Source organism: Nerophis lumbriciformis, linkage group LG02, assembly GCF_033978685.3.
Source record: "Nerophis lumbriciformis linkage group LG02, RoL_Nlum_v2.1, whole genome shotgun sequence".
Lineage (NCBI taxonomy): Eukaryota > Metazoa > Chordata > Actinopteri > Syngnathiformes > Syngnathidae > Nerophis > Nerophis lumbriciformis.
In genome coordinates, this window is record NC_084549.2 from 18,609,091 (window position 1) to 18,627,213 (window position 18,123).

Sequence of the window (18,123 nt, forward strand, 5' to 3'; positions counted from 1 at the left end):
ATTTTCCGGGAGACTCCCGAAATTCAGCGCCTCTCCCGAAAACCTCCCGGGACAAATATTCTCCCGAAAATCTCCCGATTTTCAGCCGGAGCTAGAAGCCACGCCCCCTCCAGCTCCATGCGGACCTGAGTGAGGACAGCCTTTTTTCATGACGGGAGGACAACAGGGTGACAAGAACTAAATCATCCAGACTAGAGATAAATTGTATTATTATGTTTATCTTACCTAAAAATAAATATATTTATTAATTAAAAAAAAAAAAAACTAAATACATGTTTACTATATTTTGCTAAAAACATCAAAATTAATTTTATTTTTATTTGTATTTTTTCCTGACTCCTTATTACATCCAGCCATAGAATTATACAATAAAATAAACATATTTGAAATAATTTATTTTAAATTATCATAATAATTCATTTAAAATGACCATATTTAATTATGAAAATAATTGCTTGTTTATCAACAACTTTAGCATTTTATTCATTACATTTTGAAACTCTCAGAAGCCAAGTTATGTTATATTCCTTAATATTTATTTATGCAAGTTTGAAGTATCAATTATCTAAACACAGTTTTGTTTGCATATTTTCAGGATGTAGATATCTATATATCTATATATAAATATATATATATGTATGAAATACTTGACTTGGTGAATTCTAGCTGTCAATATACCCCTCCCCTCTTAACCACGCCCCCAACCACGCCCCGCCCCACCCCACACCTCCCGAAATCGGAGGTCTCAAGGTTGGCAAGTATGGCTCAAAGACCCTTGATTAAATTTAGAAACAGATGTGTCCCTACGTTTTAAAGACACGGGGAGATCTAACTCACAGGAGATGCACTATTAATAATATAATCATAATAATGATGTACCGTAATAATATGATTTGTATTATCCACTGATGATAAATCTTATGCGTATCGGCTAATTTCTACTCTACACTCTAAAGTAAAGGGAAATTTGACATATTCATAGTCCTATTTAAGTGAATAATTACAGGTTATATAATTATTTAATATGTACTTAATATTAATATTCTGGCCAGTCAATATTGAATTTGTTGGCACTTTTTTGTAAAAAAAAAAAAAAGAAAGAAAAAAAGAGGGCTTTATCTACTCTAGATATGTTGTAGATATGTTTATCACATCTTCAAAAGATAAAAACCGAATGAAAGTTTTTACATGTGTTTTAAAAAGATGGTTTCCACCGAATTAATGCAATAATTTGTTTTTAGTGCATGTAAACATACCAAGTGTGTGTGTATGGAACGGTGACGTTGGGTTTAGGGTGGAATGTGGGACCCTTCATGAGTCTTGTGTATGGGACTCCAAAATATAGTGCTACGCTGCTGTTAACACCATTGTTATCTAGAACTGCCTTATTCCTCTGGGGCACGGGGAATTCACCAGAGACGCACACTTTGAATCATTTTCCTTACTTTATGACAACATCACAGGGCTGGTAGATGAATGTCCAGTGCCAGCAGCACTTGTGCAGCCCTAGGCAATGACACTACCCATCACCATTCTCGACTGTAGACAAGACACAGTTATCTTGGTACTAACTCGTCTTGCCAGTTATCTAAACAGTGCATGTCTGTTGAATCATTTGTATGTGTGTATGGGAAATGTATAGGAAATCTATACAGTTATACGACCTATCCATTGAGCAACCTGACTGGCTGCGGGGCCCACCATCATCCCTTCATGACAAGCACTGACCCAAATTGGTCATCGCTACATACAGAGTGAAAAAAAGTCCAAAACATATTTTTTTAATAATTTGATTATTATAGTTAACAACTAAAAATCCCAAATTCAGTATCCCATAAAATTTGAAAAATTATCAAAGTTCAATATTGTAGACTACAGTTTCACTATCTAATCATAGAATTAATTACAAAAATTTAGAAGGCATTTGTTTGGTCTATTTTTCTTATTTGGAACCTTAGAAATAATGTCATCCTTCTTACTAAATGTTTGCGTTTTATCAATTTTGCCTTTACTGCATGCACTTACATATATTTTAAACGTTATTACCTGGTCATGCAAAACGTATTATACTTTAATATAGTCCAAACATTTTTTGCTAGAATAAATATAAAAACCTAAATATCCACCTTATTTTATGATTTCAAAGCAAGTTATCCATCAAATTGTACTTAAAAAATATAATAATCAAATGCATAGACTTTTGTCGAGGCCACCTACTCAGTGGTTAGAGTGTCCGCCCTGAGATCGGTAGGTTGTGGGTTCAAACCCCGGCCAATTCATACCAAAGACTATAAAAATGGGACCCATTACCTCCCTGCTTGGCACTCAGAATCAAGGGTTGGAATTGGGGGTTAATTCACCAAAAATTATTCCCGGGCGTGGCACCGCTGCTGCCCACTTCTCCTTTCACCTCCCAGGGGGTGAACAAGGGGATGGGTAAAATTCAGAGGACAAATTTCACCACACATAGTGTGTTACAATCATTGGTACTTTAACTTTAACTTTAACTTTGTGTAATATTATCATGAGGTGATTATACATTTATATTTATTTACATTAACTGTTACAAGCGTCCCTCTGAAGACAGCTATAACTGAGATGTGGCCATTAATAACAAGTTTGACACCCCTGCTCCAATCTATTGAGTAGGCGTGTAAGACTACGGTATCTTGCAAAAGACTCATAACTGCAAATCAGTGTTTATACATTTAGAAGACATGACTCGTTCGCAAATGTCACATCTTTACCAGAAAAAGACCCACTGATAATAGGTCCGCGACGGACTAAACAGATGCGAAGCACTGCTCCAATCCAAGTTTCATTCCTAAAGTATTGTTGTCCCTTGAGAAGATATAATGAAAATTGTTGCTAAAATATGAGTGATGTGCTCTACTGTAACATCATATTGACTACAACGTCCCATACAAATGGATGTGTGTCTTACCCAAACAGTCACTGGACCTGTCAGATCCTCAAATATTCCGTGATCTGTCGAAACCAATGGGCGCTCAGACGGAAAAAAGAAAGCAGATGTTCATCCAGAGATATGAAGAAGTGGAGAACAGTGAGGATGAAGGTATCTATCTAGCATGCTATTTTTCATCCTTCTGCTTATGTGGTATCACAGTGTATCTTTTTAAACGTTTTTTATAGGAGTTATGTCAGCACGATGCCACTATTGTACTCACTACTCCTCAGCAATCATTGTGGCCTCTTTCCTTGTTCGCATGGAGCCATTTTCTCACACCTTCCAGGCACTGCAGGTGAAAAAAAATGTATTAATATTCACTCTACAAAATAGCAAGTATAAACAACTTTCATCTTTGATTCAGTGAGTTGTACATCATCAATTGAATTAATTTACTGCATGATTATGTTTATAATTAGAATAGAAATGACTGCCTTTGTTTTCCATATAAACCAAATGCAACACTACTAAAAGAAAAACATGCTTAAGGTGTGAACAACTCTTTATGAGTGATTAGAATGATTGAAATTAATATTAACTAGACTCATTATAAACATAATGCATAAAATTCAGCTCACACAAACAAATGCTTGCCAATTATAGTAAACTGAAGCAACCAGAGTTTTCCTTATTTAGGGGGGAGGAAAACATTTTTACAATAATAATATTTACGTCTTACTATAATGTAATCCTATTATTCTGCATCTTGTACCAACCCTTTCACTTTTTTGTCTTGGTTTGAAAACGCATTATAGTGCGATTTCAATATATATGCAAATAATGGCAGGAGGCATCTTAAATCAGCTCGTACAGATAGCCATTGCTGTCGCAAATTTTCAATACAGCGTCCAATTGATTATAATGAAAAGGCATGCATATTTGATAGTCAGAATAAAGCAATAAAGATGTTAGTCTGGTGAATTATTGTGCCTTTTTGTCTGCTGAAGCGCAATGTTGTAATATCCATAACCGGATTTACATCTTTAACCAGGTTTATCAATATATAAGCTAGTTGCATTCATTGCAATAAGTGTTTTACTCTAAATTACATTCTCTCTCATGAGATTTTCATCACAGATTATAGGAATTTATGGAAGGATGAAATGCTTCCGTGTGTTTCACTGCTCTGACTACTGTAGTAATGTAACATTACATCACTTTTTCTCCGTATCTGTGTCTCTTTCTCTCATTCTAGGGAGGACTTGATATCCCGGAGCGGATGTTTTATAGTGTAAACAAAGAGTGGGAGTCTGCCTCCTGTGACAACATGAGTGATGTCAGAGAGCTGATTCCTGAGTTTTTCTACCTGCCGGACTTCCTGCTTAACTCCAACCACATGCAGCTGGGTCAGCCTCCAAGACTCATAATTCTCTCCATCTTTGACAAAAAAGACACTTTAGGCCTGATCTACTAATCTAAATAGCATGTGCAAACAAAAATTGCATGTGCTATTAGTGGGCGTGTTGTGTGTGATTTACTAAAACTTTGTGTACAATTGATAACTTGCGCAGACCGCCTTATTTAAATGAGGTTTTTGCATGTACGATGCGGCTTTCACCATGAAGACACTCATTTACTTCCACATTGATGTTAGTATGCTCCTCCTTCCTGTGGCTTTTTGCCATGTACCTAAACATGCAGCGGACATGTACCACTTTTTATGGGCATTTTAGAAGTAGTCCTGCAGTGCAGACACAACGTAACCCACTTTATAGCGTGCTGAAGGTACGCACCCTGGGAGATGCTGGCACAAATTGGGAGCTTCTGCCGGAAAGTTCCGTATGCAAGAAAATGCATATTGCAATACGTTTTTATAATTTGTATGAAAAAACGCCAACAGACACCAAAACGCATCAATTTAATTTTTTTAATCAGCCCCTTATGTCATACAGCCACTGCAGTGCGATCACAACTTTTTGCCTCTTTGCACTGCCTTTTTGGACGTACTAAAAATAGACGCAAAACAGCAGTTGCAGAACAGTTTTTGTCTCGATAAATCACATTGCCTGTGCTAAATAATTACATTTGCATTTTCTCCTCCCAGTATTTTATGCATATTCATGAAGAGAGACAAGCTAAATGGATTGCGCTGCTTTATTTTCTCACTTAAAAGACACAATCCTCCGCGCACAGCCTTTATAACAGTGATTTTCAACCTTTTTTGAGCCAAGGCACATTTTTTGTGTTGACAAAATCCGGAGGCACACCACTAGCAGAAATCATTAAACAACGAAACGCAGTTGACAGTAAAAAGTCGTTGTCGCCATTGTTGGATATGACTTTAAACCATAACCAACCATGCATCAATATAGCTCTTGTCTCAAAGTAGGTGTACTCTCACCACCTGTCACATCACGCCGTGACTTATTTGGAGTTGTTTGCTGTTTTCCTGTGTGTAGTGTTTTAGTTCTTGTCTTGCGCTCCAATTTTGGTGGCTTTTTCTCTTTTTTTGGTATTTTCCTGGAGCAGTTTCAGGTCTTCCTTTGAGCGATATTTCCCGCATCTACTATGTTTTTATCCTTTTTCGTGGGGACTTTGTCGATTGTCATGTCATGTTCGGATGTTACATTGTGAACGCCATCTTTGCTCCACAGTAAGTCTTTGCTGTCGTCCAGCATTCTGTTTTTGTTTACTTTGTAGCCAGTTCAGTTTTAGTTTCGTTCTGCATGGCCTTCCCTAAGCTTCAATGCCTTTTCTTAGGGGCACTCACCTTTTATTTAATTTTGGTTTAAGCATTAGACACCCTTTTACCTCCACGCTGCCTCCTGCTGTTTCTGAAATCTACAAAGCAATTAGCTACCTGCTGCCACCTACTGATATGGAAGAGTATTACACGGTTACTCTGCCGAGCTCTCGACAGCACCAACACTCAACAACTACACATCATTTACAGACTATAATTACTGGTTTGCAAAAAATATTTTTTACCCCAAATCGGTGAAATTAGATAATATCCCGCGGCACACAGTGGTTGAAAAAGACTGCTTTATAGATCAGCTTTGCGTGTGCTATCAAGTTTGCACGTGTTTTAATACACACAAACCTTTAGTAGATCAAGCCTTTTGTACATTCTTTAGGGCAGTTCACTTAGCAGTCCCACTGGTATTTCTGTCATGGGACCAAATAACATGCATAAAGACTTGATTGAACAGGTTTTGTGACATATTATGTGGCGTAACACAAATATTTCAAACCAAAATGCACAAATCACATTTGAGCTCAAGTAAAAACAAATCACACCAGAGTTCACCTGATTGGTGTACTGGTGAAACTCAAAGAATATGTTTGATATGACTTTAAACCATAACCAACCATGCATCAATATAGCTCTTGTCTCAAAGTAGGTGTACTCTCACCACCTGTCACATCACGCCGTGACTTATTTGGAGTTGTTTACTGTTTTCCTGTGTGTAGTGTTTTAGTTCTTGTCTTGCGCTCCAATTTTGGTGGCTTTTTCTCTTTTTCTGGTATTTTCCTGGAGCAGTTTCAGGTCTTCCTTTGAGCGATATTTCCCGCATCTACTATGTTTTTATCCTTTTTCGTGGGGACTTTGTCGATTGTCATGTCATGTTCGGATGTTACATTGTGGACGCCATCTTTGCTCCACAGTAAGTCTTTGCTGTCGTCCAGCATTCTGTTTTTGTTTACTTTGTAGCCAGTTCAGTTTTAGTTTCGTTCTGCATGGCCTTCCCTAAGCTTCAATGCCTTTTCTTAGGGGCACTCACCTTTTATTTAATTTTGGTTTAAGCATTAGACAAAGAATTAAAATATCGCGCTAAAGTTTGTATATTACAGCAAGGTGAAACTAATATAAAGTTAAAGTACTACTGATAGTCACACACACGAGGTGTGGTGAAATTACCCTCTGCCTTTGACCCATCCCTTTGTTCCACCCCCTGGGAGGTGAGGGTAGCAGTGAGCAGCAGCGGTGCCCGCGCTCGGGAATCATTTTGGGGATTTAACCCCCAATTCCAACCCTTGATACTGAGTGCCAAGCAGCGGGTAATGGGTCCCAGTTTTATAGTCTTTGGTATGACTCGGCCGGGGTTTGAACTCACAACCTACCGATCTCAGGGTGTTACAGTAATACTGTATATTACAGTATGACATAGGATCATAACATCCAACTAAAGATGTTTCAAGCCTTCTTTTGATATAATTTTACAGCTTATGAAAAGCTCGAACTGAAAATCTTAGTAAATTTTGAGTTTTTAAAAACTGTAAGTCATGATCAAGCACGATTTTCAAATTTTATGAGTATCACCTGACTGTATATCAGGGTTTCGGATCACTGAATTCACACTTGACCAAATGAATTGGTGAATCGCACAAGATTTTCTTTAAACTGAACTCAAGATGACAATTGTGAACGCACCCTAAAGGAGTAGTTCAACCTTCTTCTATGCTTGATGTTCATGTTTATTATACTGTATGCTTGTTTTCATTGTCAGTTATTTCAGACTAGATCTACAGCTATTTTCCTGTTTCCTCTCCCGTCTTAGTTCAAGAAGTGTCCTAAACATAGAGTCTTAATTTCACATCGGTTTTAAATCACAAGTCCGTTATTACAAGAGACAGGCTGTATAGTCCATCTTAACTCAAAATACTTAATTTGATTCTTGTAATCATGAAACATGGCATTTAGTGAACCATCACGGTGGTTTGATGTCATTGTAAAAGTTCTAGCAAGAAATAGTGAGGTGTTGTTGCAATACTGACTGTAGTTATGTTCCGACTGCATTATACATACAGTAACTTCTGGTAATGCGGCAATTTGCAATGGTTCCTCTTTCTAGTTTACGCTATCTATCATCCTAAAATGTGATAGTTTATCAGTGTTGCAGTCACTGTTGGTAAAACTCCCCATGACACATTGTGCACCGACAAACACTTTAATCTGCACCGTCATTGTTTAAACTGACTTGGTGTCCTCGTCTGCACTTCTGCCTTTAGGCTGCAGGGAGGACGGAACCGCTCTTGGAGATGTGGAACTGCCGGCATGGGCGAAAGATGACCCTCAGGAGTTCATTAGAATCCAACGCGAGGTCAGTGACCTCATTCTCACTGACGCTTTCAGCTACTAATTAAATTATGCGGAGTTTTCCCATAAGAGCTATTAAATGCTTTTCAAAACAAACCGTATACAGTGTATAGTAATAGTGTTTGTTGCACTAATCTTGAATCATATTACAATTACTGTATATAGTGGAGGTCTTTTTCACAACACACACTTATTGTAATGTTTTTTTTGTTTTTTTTTATAATATAATGGCCAGTTTTCTTGCTTATCAATGAAAACGTGTCTGTAGGACAACAAGCCTATTCAGCACAACTCAAGGAAGGCCTTTATTTTTCCCACAATGCATCTAGTCTACAAGCTCTCTCTCTTTTCTCAGCTATTCCCTTGTGTAAGCTTATTGGATCATTTTGCGCTTGACTCTCCCTTTTCTCCATCCCGCGGGCATCCCAACTGTTATCACTGCACAATCTACTCGACTACTGCCCACCATTCTCATAAAATTAGTAACTTTTAACGATTTTCTTTCTTCCATACACAAATTAAATCAAGACAATACATCCTTGTTATGAGGTTTTTTTTTGGTTACTCGAGGGTGGGATTATTAAGAATAGTTGCAAGCGCACAGCAGGTCATTATGTCCCCTTTTTTTTCTTATTAACTCTTCAAAACCAATCTCTGGCTAATTCTGCACAAATCATTCTTTAATGCCAATGTGGTGGCAAGCTCATAACACAACTCTGCAGTGTCTGACTTCTAAATTGACTTTTCAAGGAAATCACACAGTACCTTTTTTAATTTGATTGCTTGTGGATGTTAAAACCAGTTTCTAGTGTTGCTCAAATCTCGTATTAAAAATTTGAATGTTGGTGTCACAGTTATACCAAACCACTGCATACGTTTGTGTTGACTAGTAGTCGACTGTTGACTCTCTTTTTTATCACAGGCCTTGGAAAGTGACTACGTGAGTTCACACCTCCACTTGTGGATTGACCTGATTTTCGGGTACCGGCAACAAGGCCCCGCTGCTGTTGAAAGCATCAACACCTTCCATCCTTACTTTTACGGCCAAAGGGGCCATCAGTATGTGAAAGACCCGCTCCTCAAAAGCACAATTTTGGGCTATGTTAGCAACTTTGGGCAGATTCCCAAACAGGTAAAAAAAAATACCCGTTTCCAAACAGTTTTAAAAAATTTAAAAATAATCTTTTGTTTTTGCTGTAGCTCTTTATCAAACCTCATCCGCCTCGTTGTGGCACAAAGAAAGATGTTGCTTCGCCACCTCATCCGATGCCTTTTTTCTTCAATCTGGACAAACTCAAGATGGCAGCCCAACCATTCAGAGGTACATTTTGATGCTAAAAACAGCCTTCAAAAACAAGTGTTTTGTTCCATTTCCTCTCACTTAAAATTCCATATCATAAAAAGGCCCACAAGTGTGGAAGTGTGACAGGGAATGCGGTCCTGATTGTTTAGTCCATCCATCCATCCATCTTCTTCCGCTTATCCGAGGTCGGGTCGCGAGGGCAGCAGCCTAAGCAGGGAAGCCCAGACTTCCCTCTCCCCAGCCACTTCGTCCAGCTCTTCCTGTGGGACCCCGAGGCGTTCCCAGGCCAGCCGGGAGACATAGTCTTCCCAACGTGTCCTGGGTCTTCCCCGCGGCCTTCTACCGGTCGGACGTGCCCTAAACACCTACCTAGGGAGGCGTTCGGGTGGCATCCTGACCAGATGCCCGAACCACCTCATCTGGCTCCTCTTGATGTGGAGGAGCAGCGGCTTTACTTTGAGCTCCCCCGGATGGCAGAGCTTCTCACCCTATCTCTAAGGGAGAGCCCCGCCACCCGGCGGAGGAAACTCATTTCGGCCGCTTGTACCCGTGATCTTGTCCTTTCGGTCATAACCCAAAGCTCATGACCATAGGTGAGGATGGGAACGTAGATCGATCGCATCGCGTGGACATCGGGGGCGGTACCTCTGGATTGGCAGACCGGGGTGGTGGTTCCTCTCTTTAAGAAGGGGAACCGGAGGGTGTGTTCTAACTATCGTGGGATCACACTCCTCAGCCTTTCCGGTAAGGTCTATTCAGGTGTCCTGGAGAGGAGGCTACGCCGGATAGTCGAACCTCGGATTCAGGAGGAACAGTGTGGTTTTCGTCCTGGTCGTGGAGCTGTGGACCAGCTCTATACTCTCGGCAGGGTCCTTGAGGGTGCATGGGAGTTTGCCCAACCAGTCTACATGTGCTTTGTGGACTTGGAGAAGGCATTCGACCGTGTCCCTCGGGAAGTCCTGTGGGGAGATTGTTTAGTCAGAAAGATAAATTGCTCTACAAACAGAAAGACTTGCAGTCCCAAACATTCAGATGAAAGCTAAAGAGAAACTTCAGGCTCAGCATGAAAATATCAGGAAGCATACTTCCAAATCAACAATAGAATGGCGTCCCTTGAAGGCAAAATTAGAGCCCAGTCCTAAATGGCACGGAAAATCAACGTAGAGAGACCTAGAGAGGGTTGATGTATTCACAGTCCGACAGGTTTAGAGCGCTTTTCAAGGTAAACATTGAATGATATGCAAAAATTCAACACTGTGCTCATTTACGCAACCTGCTCATGACACTTCATTAGAATAGCTCAGGTTTTAATTCACTTCATGGCCTAAAGTTATTCATTATATTAGGTTATTCATCATATTTTAACATAGCATCAGCAAGTGTAAAGGGTAACATTGACTCCAATAATATAGTTACAATCCAGGGAAAAAAAATGCATGCAATTATTGTCATCTCCAACTGCCACCACTTTGTGTGTCTCCCCCCCTTTTATTTTATCTCACACCATTTGACGCCAATTATTATATACAAGATGTGCCCCGGTCTTGGGGGGATCGTTGGAACAGCGCAAGAGCATCCATATTTTAATTTGCACTATGGACGGAGAGCAAGGCGCTATCTGTTCAAACTACAATATGGAGATGACTCTTTTGCTGAGCTCTACTTAATAATCGGAATATCCCTACAGGCCCACTGAGGGAGAGGAGATGAAGCCGCAAATGCTCAGGGAGAGATTCCTGCATATTACCTTTCATATTAAATCTTAGAGTGTCTGATCTGATCAATAAGCAGATAGAGATGAATAGGTGGAGGAATGCCTGGACTCACGCAGAATTTACTTCTTTCTGGGGACTTTAGAAAGCAAATCTGGTGACAGGGTGTAATGATTTGTTCCTCTTCCTGCACAGATAGCTGAATTACAAGAACAATTACAGCCGCTCTATCTCTCTCTGACTGCACACACAGCGAGACACTCTTACACTCAACTTTTGAATCAGGTGTCCCCCAAGGACATTCACTGTTTCTGGTTTATCTGGATATTGCTGCCCTAATTGTCCTTTTTTCTGTTGTTTATTTAATGACATGCTATACAAATGTACCTAACCCATTAATCTGTTATGTTTCTTTATAGGCCATTAATACAATATTTACATATTTTGAGCCGGAGTAAGCATTGTATGTGTATATTTAGTTTAATTAGTCCTTAATTAATAGATTAGAACATTTAGGAAACATGTTGGTCCTTTTGTTGGTGCCCCACTTGCAGTCACAAACTATGTAATATACACTCTATGATCTTTCGACAGAGCTGCCAAGAGGTCCAGTCGGTCAAATAATATGTCTGGAGAAAGAAGTGCTTGTTCTAGAGAGAAACCGACTCCTCCTGTCACCTTTGCTGAGCTGCTACTTCAGCTGGGGTTTCCCTGACAACAGCTGCACTTTTGGAAATTACGCCACTGACAAGGTTAGTGTAGCCATTGCCGTTACTGCTAAATTTTTGAATTGTAGTCACCAAAGGCACATGCAAAGCTCATCTACTAAATGTGCGCACAGAGGATTGCGTCGCTTTAGGGAGCGCAATCCATTTAGTGTGTCTGTCTTCATTAATATGCAGAATATATGCTGATCATCAGATAACCCACAATGCTGGTAGGAGAAGATGCAAATATAATTGTTCTGTTTGATTTTTCAAGAACAAAACTCAACTGCGAGCGCTATTTTGCGTCTTTATTTTTCACGTCTGAAAAGTATGTGCAAACTGACACAGTAACACACACAGCTGTGAGAAAGCAGCACCATCCTACATGTACTTGTTAACATATCAAATATAAAAATAGCAGATATATTGTCTATTCAGCAATATAATTTTATAATTTAATAGCTGCTGGACGACTTAGAGGCTGATTAAAAGGAATTAAATTGATGTCTTTTTGTGTCTGCTGGAGGGGGTTTTAATGACGTTTTTTCATATTGAAGATATACTATTAACTTGGGTTGTCAAACGATTACAATTATTAATCACGATTAATCGCATTTTGTTTATAGTTAACTCAAAATTATCTCGATTAATCGCAGATAGGTATAATTTTTCATCATTAACAAGTGTACCTTAGACAGATCATTTTCAGTGGGGCTATCCCAGCTGTAATCTGTGATATTTCTACCTGAATAAATGCTTCTGATATTCTGTACATTACTTGTTGTGAAGTTAATGGTCTTCATATTGCTGCATGACAATATTTTAGAGAGAATGAACAAGTATTGTGTGTCTAGGAGTGAAGCACGGAGGACGATGTGTGTGCACGGAGGAAATACCTGTTGGAATTGGGCTCGTTGTTATCATACAATTGGCAATAAAAGCTCAAAAGAAAGTCAGACTCTGTTTGTTTTCTCCTGGACGCTACAATACATTATATTACTTTATTTTGTTAGGTGTGGCTGCTAATATGAAGCCGTACATTAAGGAGAAACCCTAAATGTAGTTAAACCGGATGTACAGGTGGGGGACGGCGTGGCGAAGTTGGGAGAGTGGCCGTGCCAGCAATCTGAGGGTTACTGGTTCAATCCCCACCTTCTGCCATCCTAGTCACGTCCATTGTGTCCTTGAGCAAGACACTTCACCCTTGCTCCTGATGGGCCTGGTTAGCGCCGTGCATGGCAGCTCCCGCCATCAGTGTGTGAATGTGTGAACGTGTGTGTGTGTGTGTGTGTGTGAATGTGGAAAATAGTGTCCAAGCGCTCTGAGTTCCTTAAAAAGGTAGAAAAGCGCTATACAAGTACAAGCCATTTACCATTTACCATATAGCGTAGCGCTTTTAATTTTGAAGCCGGAAAAGTGTGTGATTGTTTTGAGAAAGTGTCTTGACATGTTTTATTGTCGGATCGACTGTTTGCAATTAAAAAAAAGTCTCCTTTCGGCGTCATGTCGACCGTCTTTTATTTCTGTTGAGCTTTTATGTCATCTTACTTACTAAAGCAGTCACAGTAACAATCTAAATGTTATGTTATCACTGCACCTTAATCGTAATCTGAACATAGAAGTGAAGCACCACCCACCTCTTTCGACACGCGCAGCAGTCGTTTGCTGCAAGGATGTCGCCTCTTCTCACGGCAAAAAATAGTCCTTTTTTGTTGGGAGAACAACGTGCCATGGCTTTGAACCTTTTTCCCTATTTCCATTAGGTAGACTTTCCTTAGTCCATTTCTGCTCGCTTGTGGCTCATCAGTAGCAAGTGAACAGCAACCGAGTACCACCGCTATGGCAAGTGTCAAAAAGAAAGTGTTCGCATTAATCGCCCGATAAAACAAATTATGCCGTTATTGAAATTTATAGTTAACGCGTTATCGCGTTAACTTTGACAGCCCTATTATTAACATATCTCCAATGTGAAAAAAACTTTCCTGCAATATGCATTTTCTTACATATTTCTCTTCACATTCCCAGTCAGTGCCACAGACATGTACCATAAAGTGGTACATGTCTGCTGTTTTAAAACATAGCAAAAAGCCACAGTTAGTAGGCGCATGATAACATGAATGCGCAGTAAATGATCAAGTGTCTTTGTGGTGAAAGCCCTGTATAGTACACGCAAAAACCTTGATTGAAGAAGGTTTTTGCACACAGTCTTAGTAGATCACACACAACACGCCCACTAGTAGTACACACAATTTTATAGTTTGCACACAATGTTTAGCACGTGGTATTTGGATTTAGTTGATCAGGTCCCAGACTTAGGACCTGATCGATAATCACTGTATCTCATGTCTTTGCTTTTATGTTTATTAAGACCTTCGCTGTGTGCGAGATTTTATGTGACTGGGGGGCCACGCTGTGCGCTGCTTGTCCCAACCCAACAACCATCATCACAGCAGGAAGCAGCACTGTGGTTTGTGTGTGGGATGTGGCGATCAACAAGGACAAACGAGTGCACATGAAACTAAGACAGGTGAGCCTGCACGCTATTTAGACGTACACTGAAACTGAGTTATTCAAGCCATATTTACCAGATATTAGCCATTATCATGTGTGGTTGACCAAAAAAACCATTTATGATCAAAATATCTCAAGTATACGAAAACATATTCATACATTCCTTGTATACAAAATCTATCAAACAATTTTACCCCCCCCTGTACTTTACATTTATTTCCTAAAGATTAGAGATGTCCTAAGATTAGAGATAAATGCGTTAAAATGTAATATCGGAAATTATCGGTATCGTTTTTTTATTATCGGTATCGTTTTTTAAATTTTTTTTATTATTAAATCAACATAAAAAACACAAGATACACTTACAATTGTGCACCAACCCAAAAAACCTTCCTCCCCCATTTACACTCATTCACACAAAAGGGTTGTTTCTTTCTGTTATTAATATTCTGGTTCCTACATTATATATCAATATATATCAATACAGTCTGCAGGGATACAGTCCGGAAGCACACTTTATTGTGCGTGCTGCTGGTCCACTAATAGTACGAACCTTCAACAGTTAATTTTACTAATTTTCATTAATTACTAGTTTCAATGTAACTGTTTTTATATTGTTTTCCTTTCTTTTTTATTCAAGAAAATGTTTTTAATTTATTTATCTTATTTTATTTTATAAAAAAATTTTTAAAGTACCTTATCTTCACCATACCTGGTTGTCCAAATTAGGCTTGATGATGTGTTAATTCCACGACTGTATATATCGGTTGATATCGGTATCGGTAATGAAAAAGTTGGACAATATTGGATATCGGCAAAAAGCCATTATCGGACATCCCTACTAAGGATACTAACTTTCAACAGCTGAGTGATGAGTGTTTAAAATATTACAAGTTTTGAGTTTATTTATTTTTTGTTTTGTTTTGTAAAACTACTGTAAGTTAATAATACACATTGTAAAAAATAATTTACAATGAAGGTTAAATAATAATAATAATAATATATATATTATTATTTTATTTTTTTAATGTTTTTTTCATTTACATTTTTTTTACCTTAAATGGGGTTGAACTTCAATATATTTACACTGGACAATTCTTGCAAGACTTTTGTTTGGCAAAATATTTTATTATGTTTAGATTTAAATTCCTGACATATCATAATTATGTTACAATATTTAATTACACATTTGAATTACATTACTTAGGACTCAGGCATAGTTCATAACACTAAAACAACAACAATAGAAGACAAAACGCCTGAAAAATAAAAATAAATGAATAAGTATGGTAAGAAAAATAACCAAAGAATAAAATACTCACACATTGGTTGGAACGTCAGTTGTTCCACAAAGCCACTATAATGCTGCGTTCCATTTACCTCGAAAGTTGGAAGTCAGAGCTCGGAATGACGTCACGGCTGAGTTGTGAGCCTTCCAGATATGAGGTCGGAAATCAAGATGGCCACATCCACGAAAGCTATTTTTGAGCATGCCTTGTCTGAATATACTTATGGAAAAAAATGCACGTTTTCTGCAACCTTCAATCACGGTGGATGAAAAGGGGAAACCGACGCTATTGCTAGCGATGTACAGTGTGTATACCACATGAAATAAATGTAGTTTAGGCTATAGTGACATTACCATAGAAAACAGTCCAACAATACATTGAATATTGCTAATTTACTGCGACCAAAACATAATCAGAAGTGCTAAAAACTGATATTATAGAAGCATATATTATTGTTTACATTCAGTGCAGCCATCTCTGACACAAACTCAGGAGTGGTGAAAATGCTCCCAACTTTCCGAGTCGGAAATCTGGCCTCGAGGGGCATTGCACTTGAAATTCTGACTAGGGACTCGAAAATTTTGACTTCCCAGTACAAATGGAACGTACCATAAGTCACATCAGCACTGCACTGATTGGTTGTCGGTTGCACCGTGGGTGTAGTCTTTTCATTATGGTAAGTGCATACACCTGTGTGGCGTGGATAATGGTGGCACTGTGAGCAGGGGAAGAAACTTTTTGTTGACAGTCGTCTTTTAACGTTTTCTATGTTCATTTACAGTCTTTTCTATCATATAAGCATATTGTTTTTTTCTGTCATCTTCATCATGATCACCATACAAAGTAAGTGCCTGTTTACTATCACAGGTGGAGCAATAAACACCCCATGTTCATATATATAATCAATCTGACGCATCATCAATGTCAGCCACCCGTTGGCATTTGGGAGAACTTTTAAATGTATACGCCACAATGAACCTAATTGAGCTTAATGCAGTTTGTGATACTGACCATTGGAAGACTAAATCAGTATTGATCAGTTTTCTTTGCTGAATTTCTTGGCGAAATTACGTGACAGTGAGGCTTGCAGGATTCATTTTCAAACAAGTAACCAAATATGGTTCCTCTCCCAATTACGACTTAACATTGTTCTTCTTGAGCATATTTCTGTAATTCCTTGTTGAGTTCATGTGCACAAGTTTAACTTACCTAAAATGTTAAATACATGTTTTTGTTACATTTAAAGCTGATTACGGTATTGTTTTTACCCACAGCCACTATATGGTCACGCTGATGTGGTGACATGCCTGACTGCATCTGAGGTCCATAGCTTGGTGGTGAGCGGTTCGAGGGATCTGACGTGCATCTTGTGGGATCTGGAAGAGCTGAGCTACGTCACGCAGTTGGTGGGACATACGAGCAGTGTCTGTGCAGTGGCAGTAAATGATCTCACGGTATGTTTCACCTCCTTATCGGTCCAATGTATTTAGCTTAGTGCAGGATGGTATTATACATCACTGTATCCTATTTGCAGGGGCGCCGAAAAGGGCGGGTAAAGGAGACGGATTCTAGGGGCCCATGATGGAGGGGGGCCCAGAGAGGCCCCTAATGATGATGAAATTATAATACAGAAAAAATAATGACACTGTGTTGGGGGCCCTGTAAAGATTATTTTCATGGGTCCCAAAATCCCTAGCGGCGCCCCTGCCTATTTGTGAGCGTTATCTGTACATTTGTGCACTGAAGGGCGTTGACTCTCTATTACTCTATCCAAGGGTGAGATTGCATCATGTGCTGGGCCTGTGCTGTACCTGTGGACCATGAAGGGTCAACTGCTAGCTTGCTCTGACTCTTCCTGTGGGCCTCAGGCTGACATCCTTTGTGTCAGCTTCTCACAGCGGCAGGAGTGGGACGCCAGGAATGTGGTGGTCACCGGCTGTGCAGACGGCACCATACGGGTGAGTGTCTTTTAAAGTCGCCCCTTAGAACTTTTTGCCGGACTAATAACGACATCATTTTCTTGTTTTATGTAGTGTTTTTTGCACAGCGTTTGAATGTGTCGTTACTTTGGTATTAGCCTCGCAGGTAGCAGCCTCAGTGTCCATCAAGATAATAATAATAATAGCATATGGGTTGTGTGTGTTTAAAATAAGCATAACACTGCCTTGCTGCAATCAAGCTGAAAATTCTTAAATTGGGCTCCGCTTTGGAATGGGTGCCAGTGCAACACACACTCACGCACACATGCGTGTACACACACACACACACACACCACAGACACACTTGGTGTTATTACTTTATTATTACCTTGAGTTATGGAGAGTGTGTGCGCACCGCTGCATATGTGTGTGTTTGCTATTATGTTGAATTATGTCTGATTTTTCTACTCGTTATGTGTCTTTCACACAGATATGGAGGACAGAGTACACCAGAAGACAATTAACTGGCCCTCCAGAAGAGCTTGTGTCCCCAGGGCGAGACTCAACAGCGAGCGCCGGTAATGCTGCCTGCTTTTTTTACGATGCGATATAGATCTATTTGTAAAAGACAGGATGAAGTGGGTGTGACTGAGCGGAAACCAAACATATTTTC

At 39.3% G+C, this 18,123-nt stretch overlaps 1 protein-coding gene across 6 annotated transcripts in view; it reads left to right on the forward strand.

Moving 5' to 3' along the window:
• wdfy4 (WDFY family member 4) overlaps window positions 1-18,123 on the forward strand; it is a 79,949-nt gene that overhangs the window by 60,975 nt on the left and 851 nt on the right. For 5 of the 6 annotated variants that reach the window (XM_061951031.1, XM_061951070.1, XM_061951062.1 and 2 more), the window contains 11 exons: window positions 2,953-3,076; window positions 3,154-3,263; window positions 4,164-4,314; window positions 7,922-8,013; window positions 8,932-9,141; window positions 9,210-9,330; window positions 11,619-11,776; window positions 14,100-14,258; window positions 16,806-16,985; window positions 17,307-17,489; window positions 17,941-18,028. In XM_061951031.1, the coding sequence (XP_061807015.1) occupies window positions 2,953-3,076; window positions 3,154-3,263; window positions 4,164-4,314; window positions 7,922-8,013; window positions 8,932-9,141; window positions 9,210-9,330; window positions 11,619-11,776; window positions 14,100-14,258; window positions 16,806-16,985; window positions 17,307-17,489; window positions 17,941-18,028 (1,576 nt within the window). The other variant, XM_061951106.1, reaches the window with a different exon arrangement.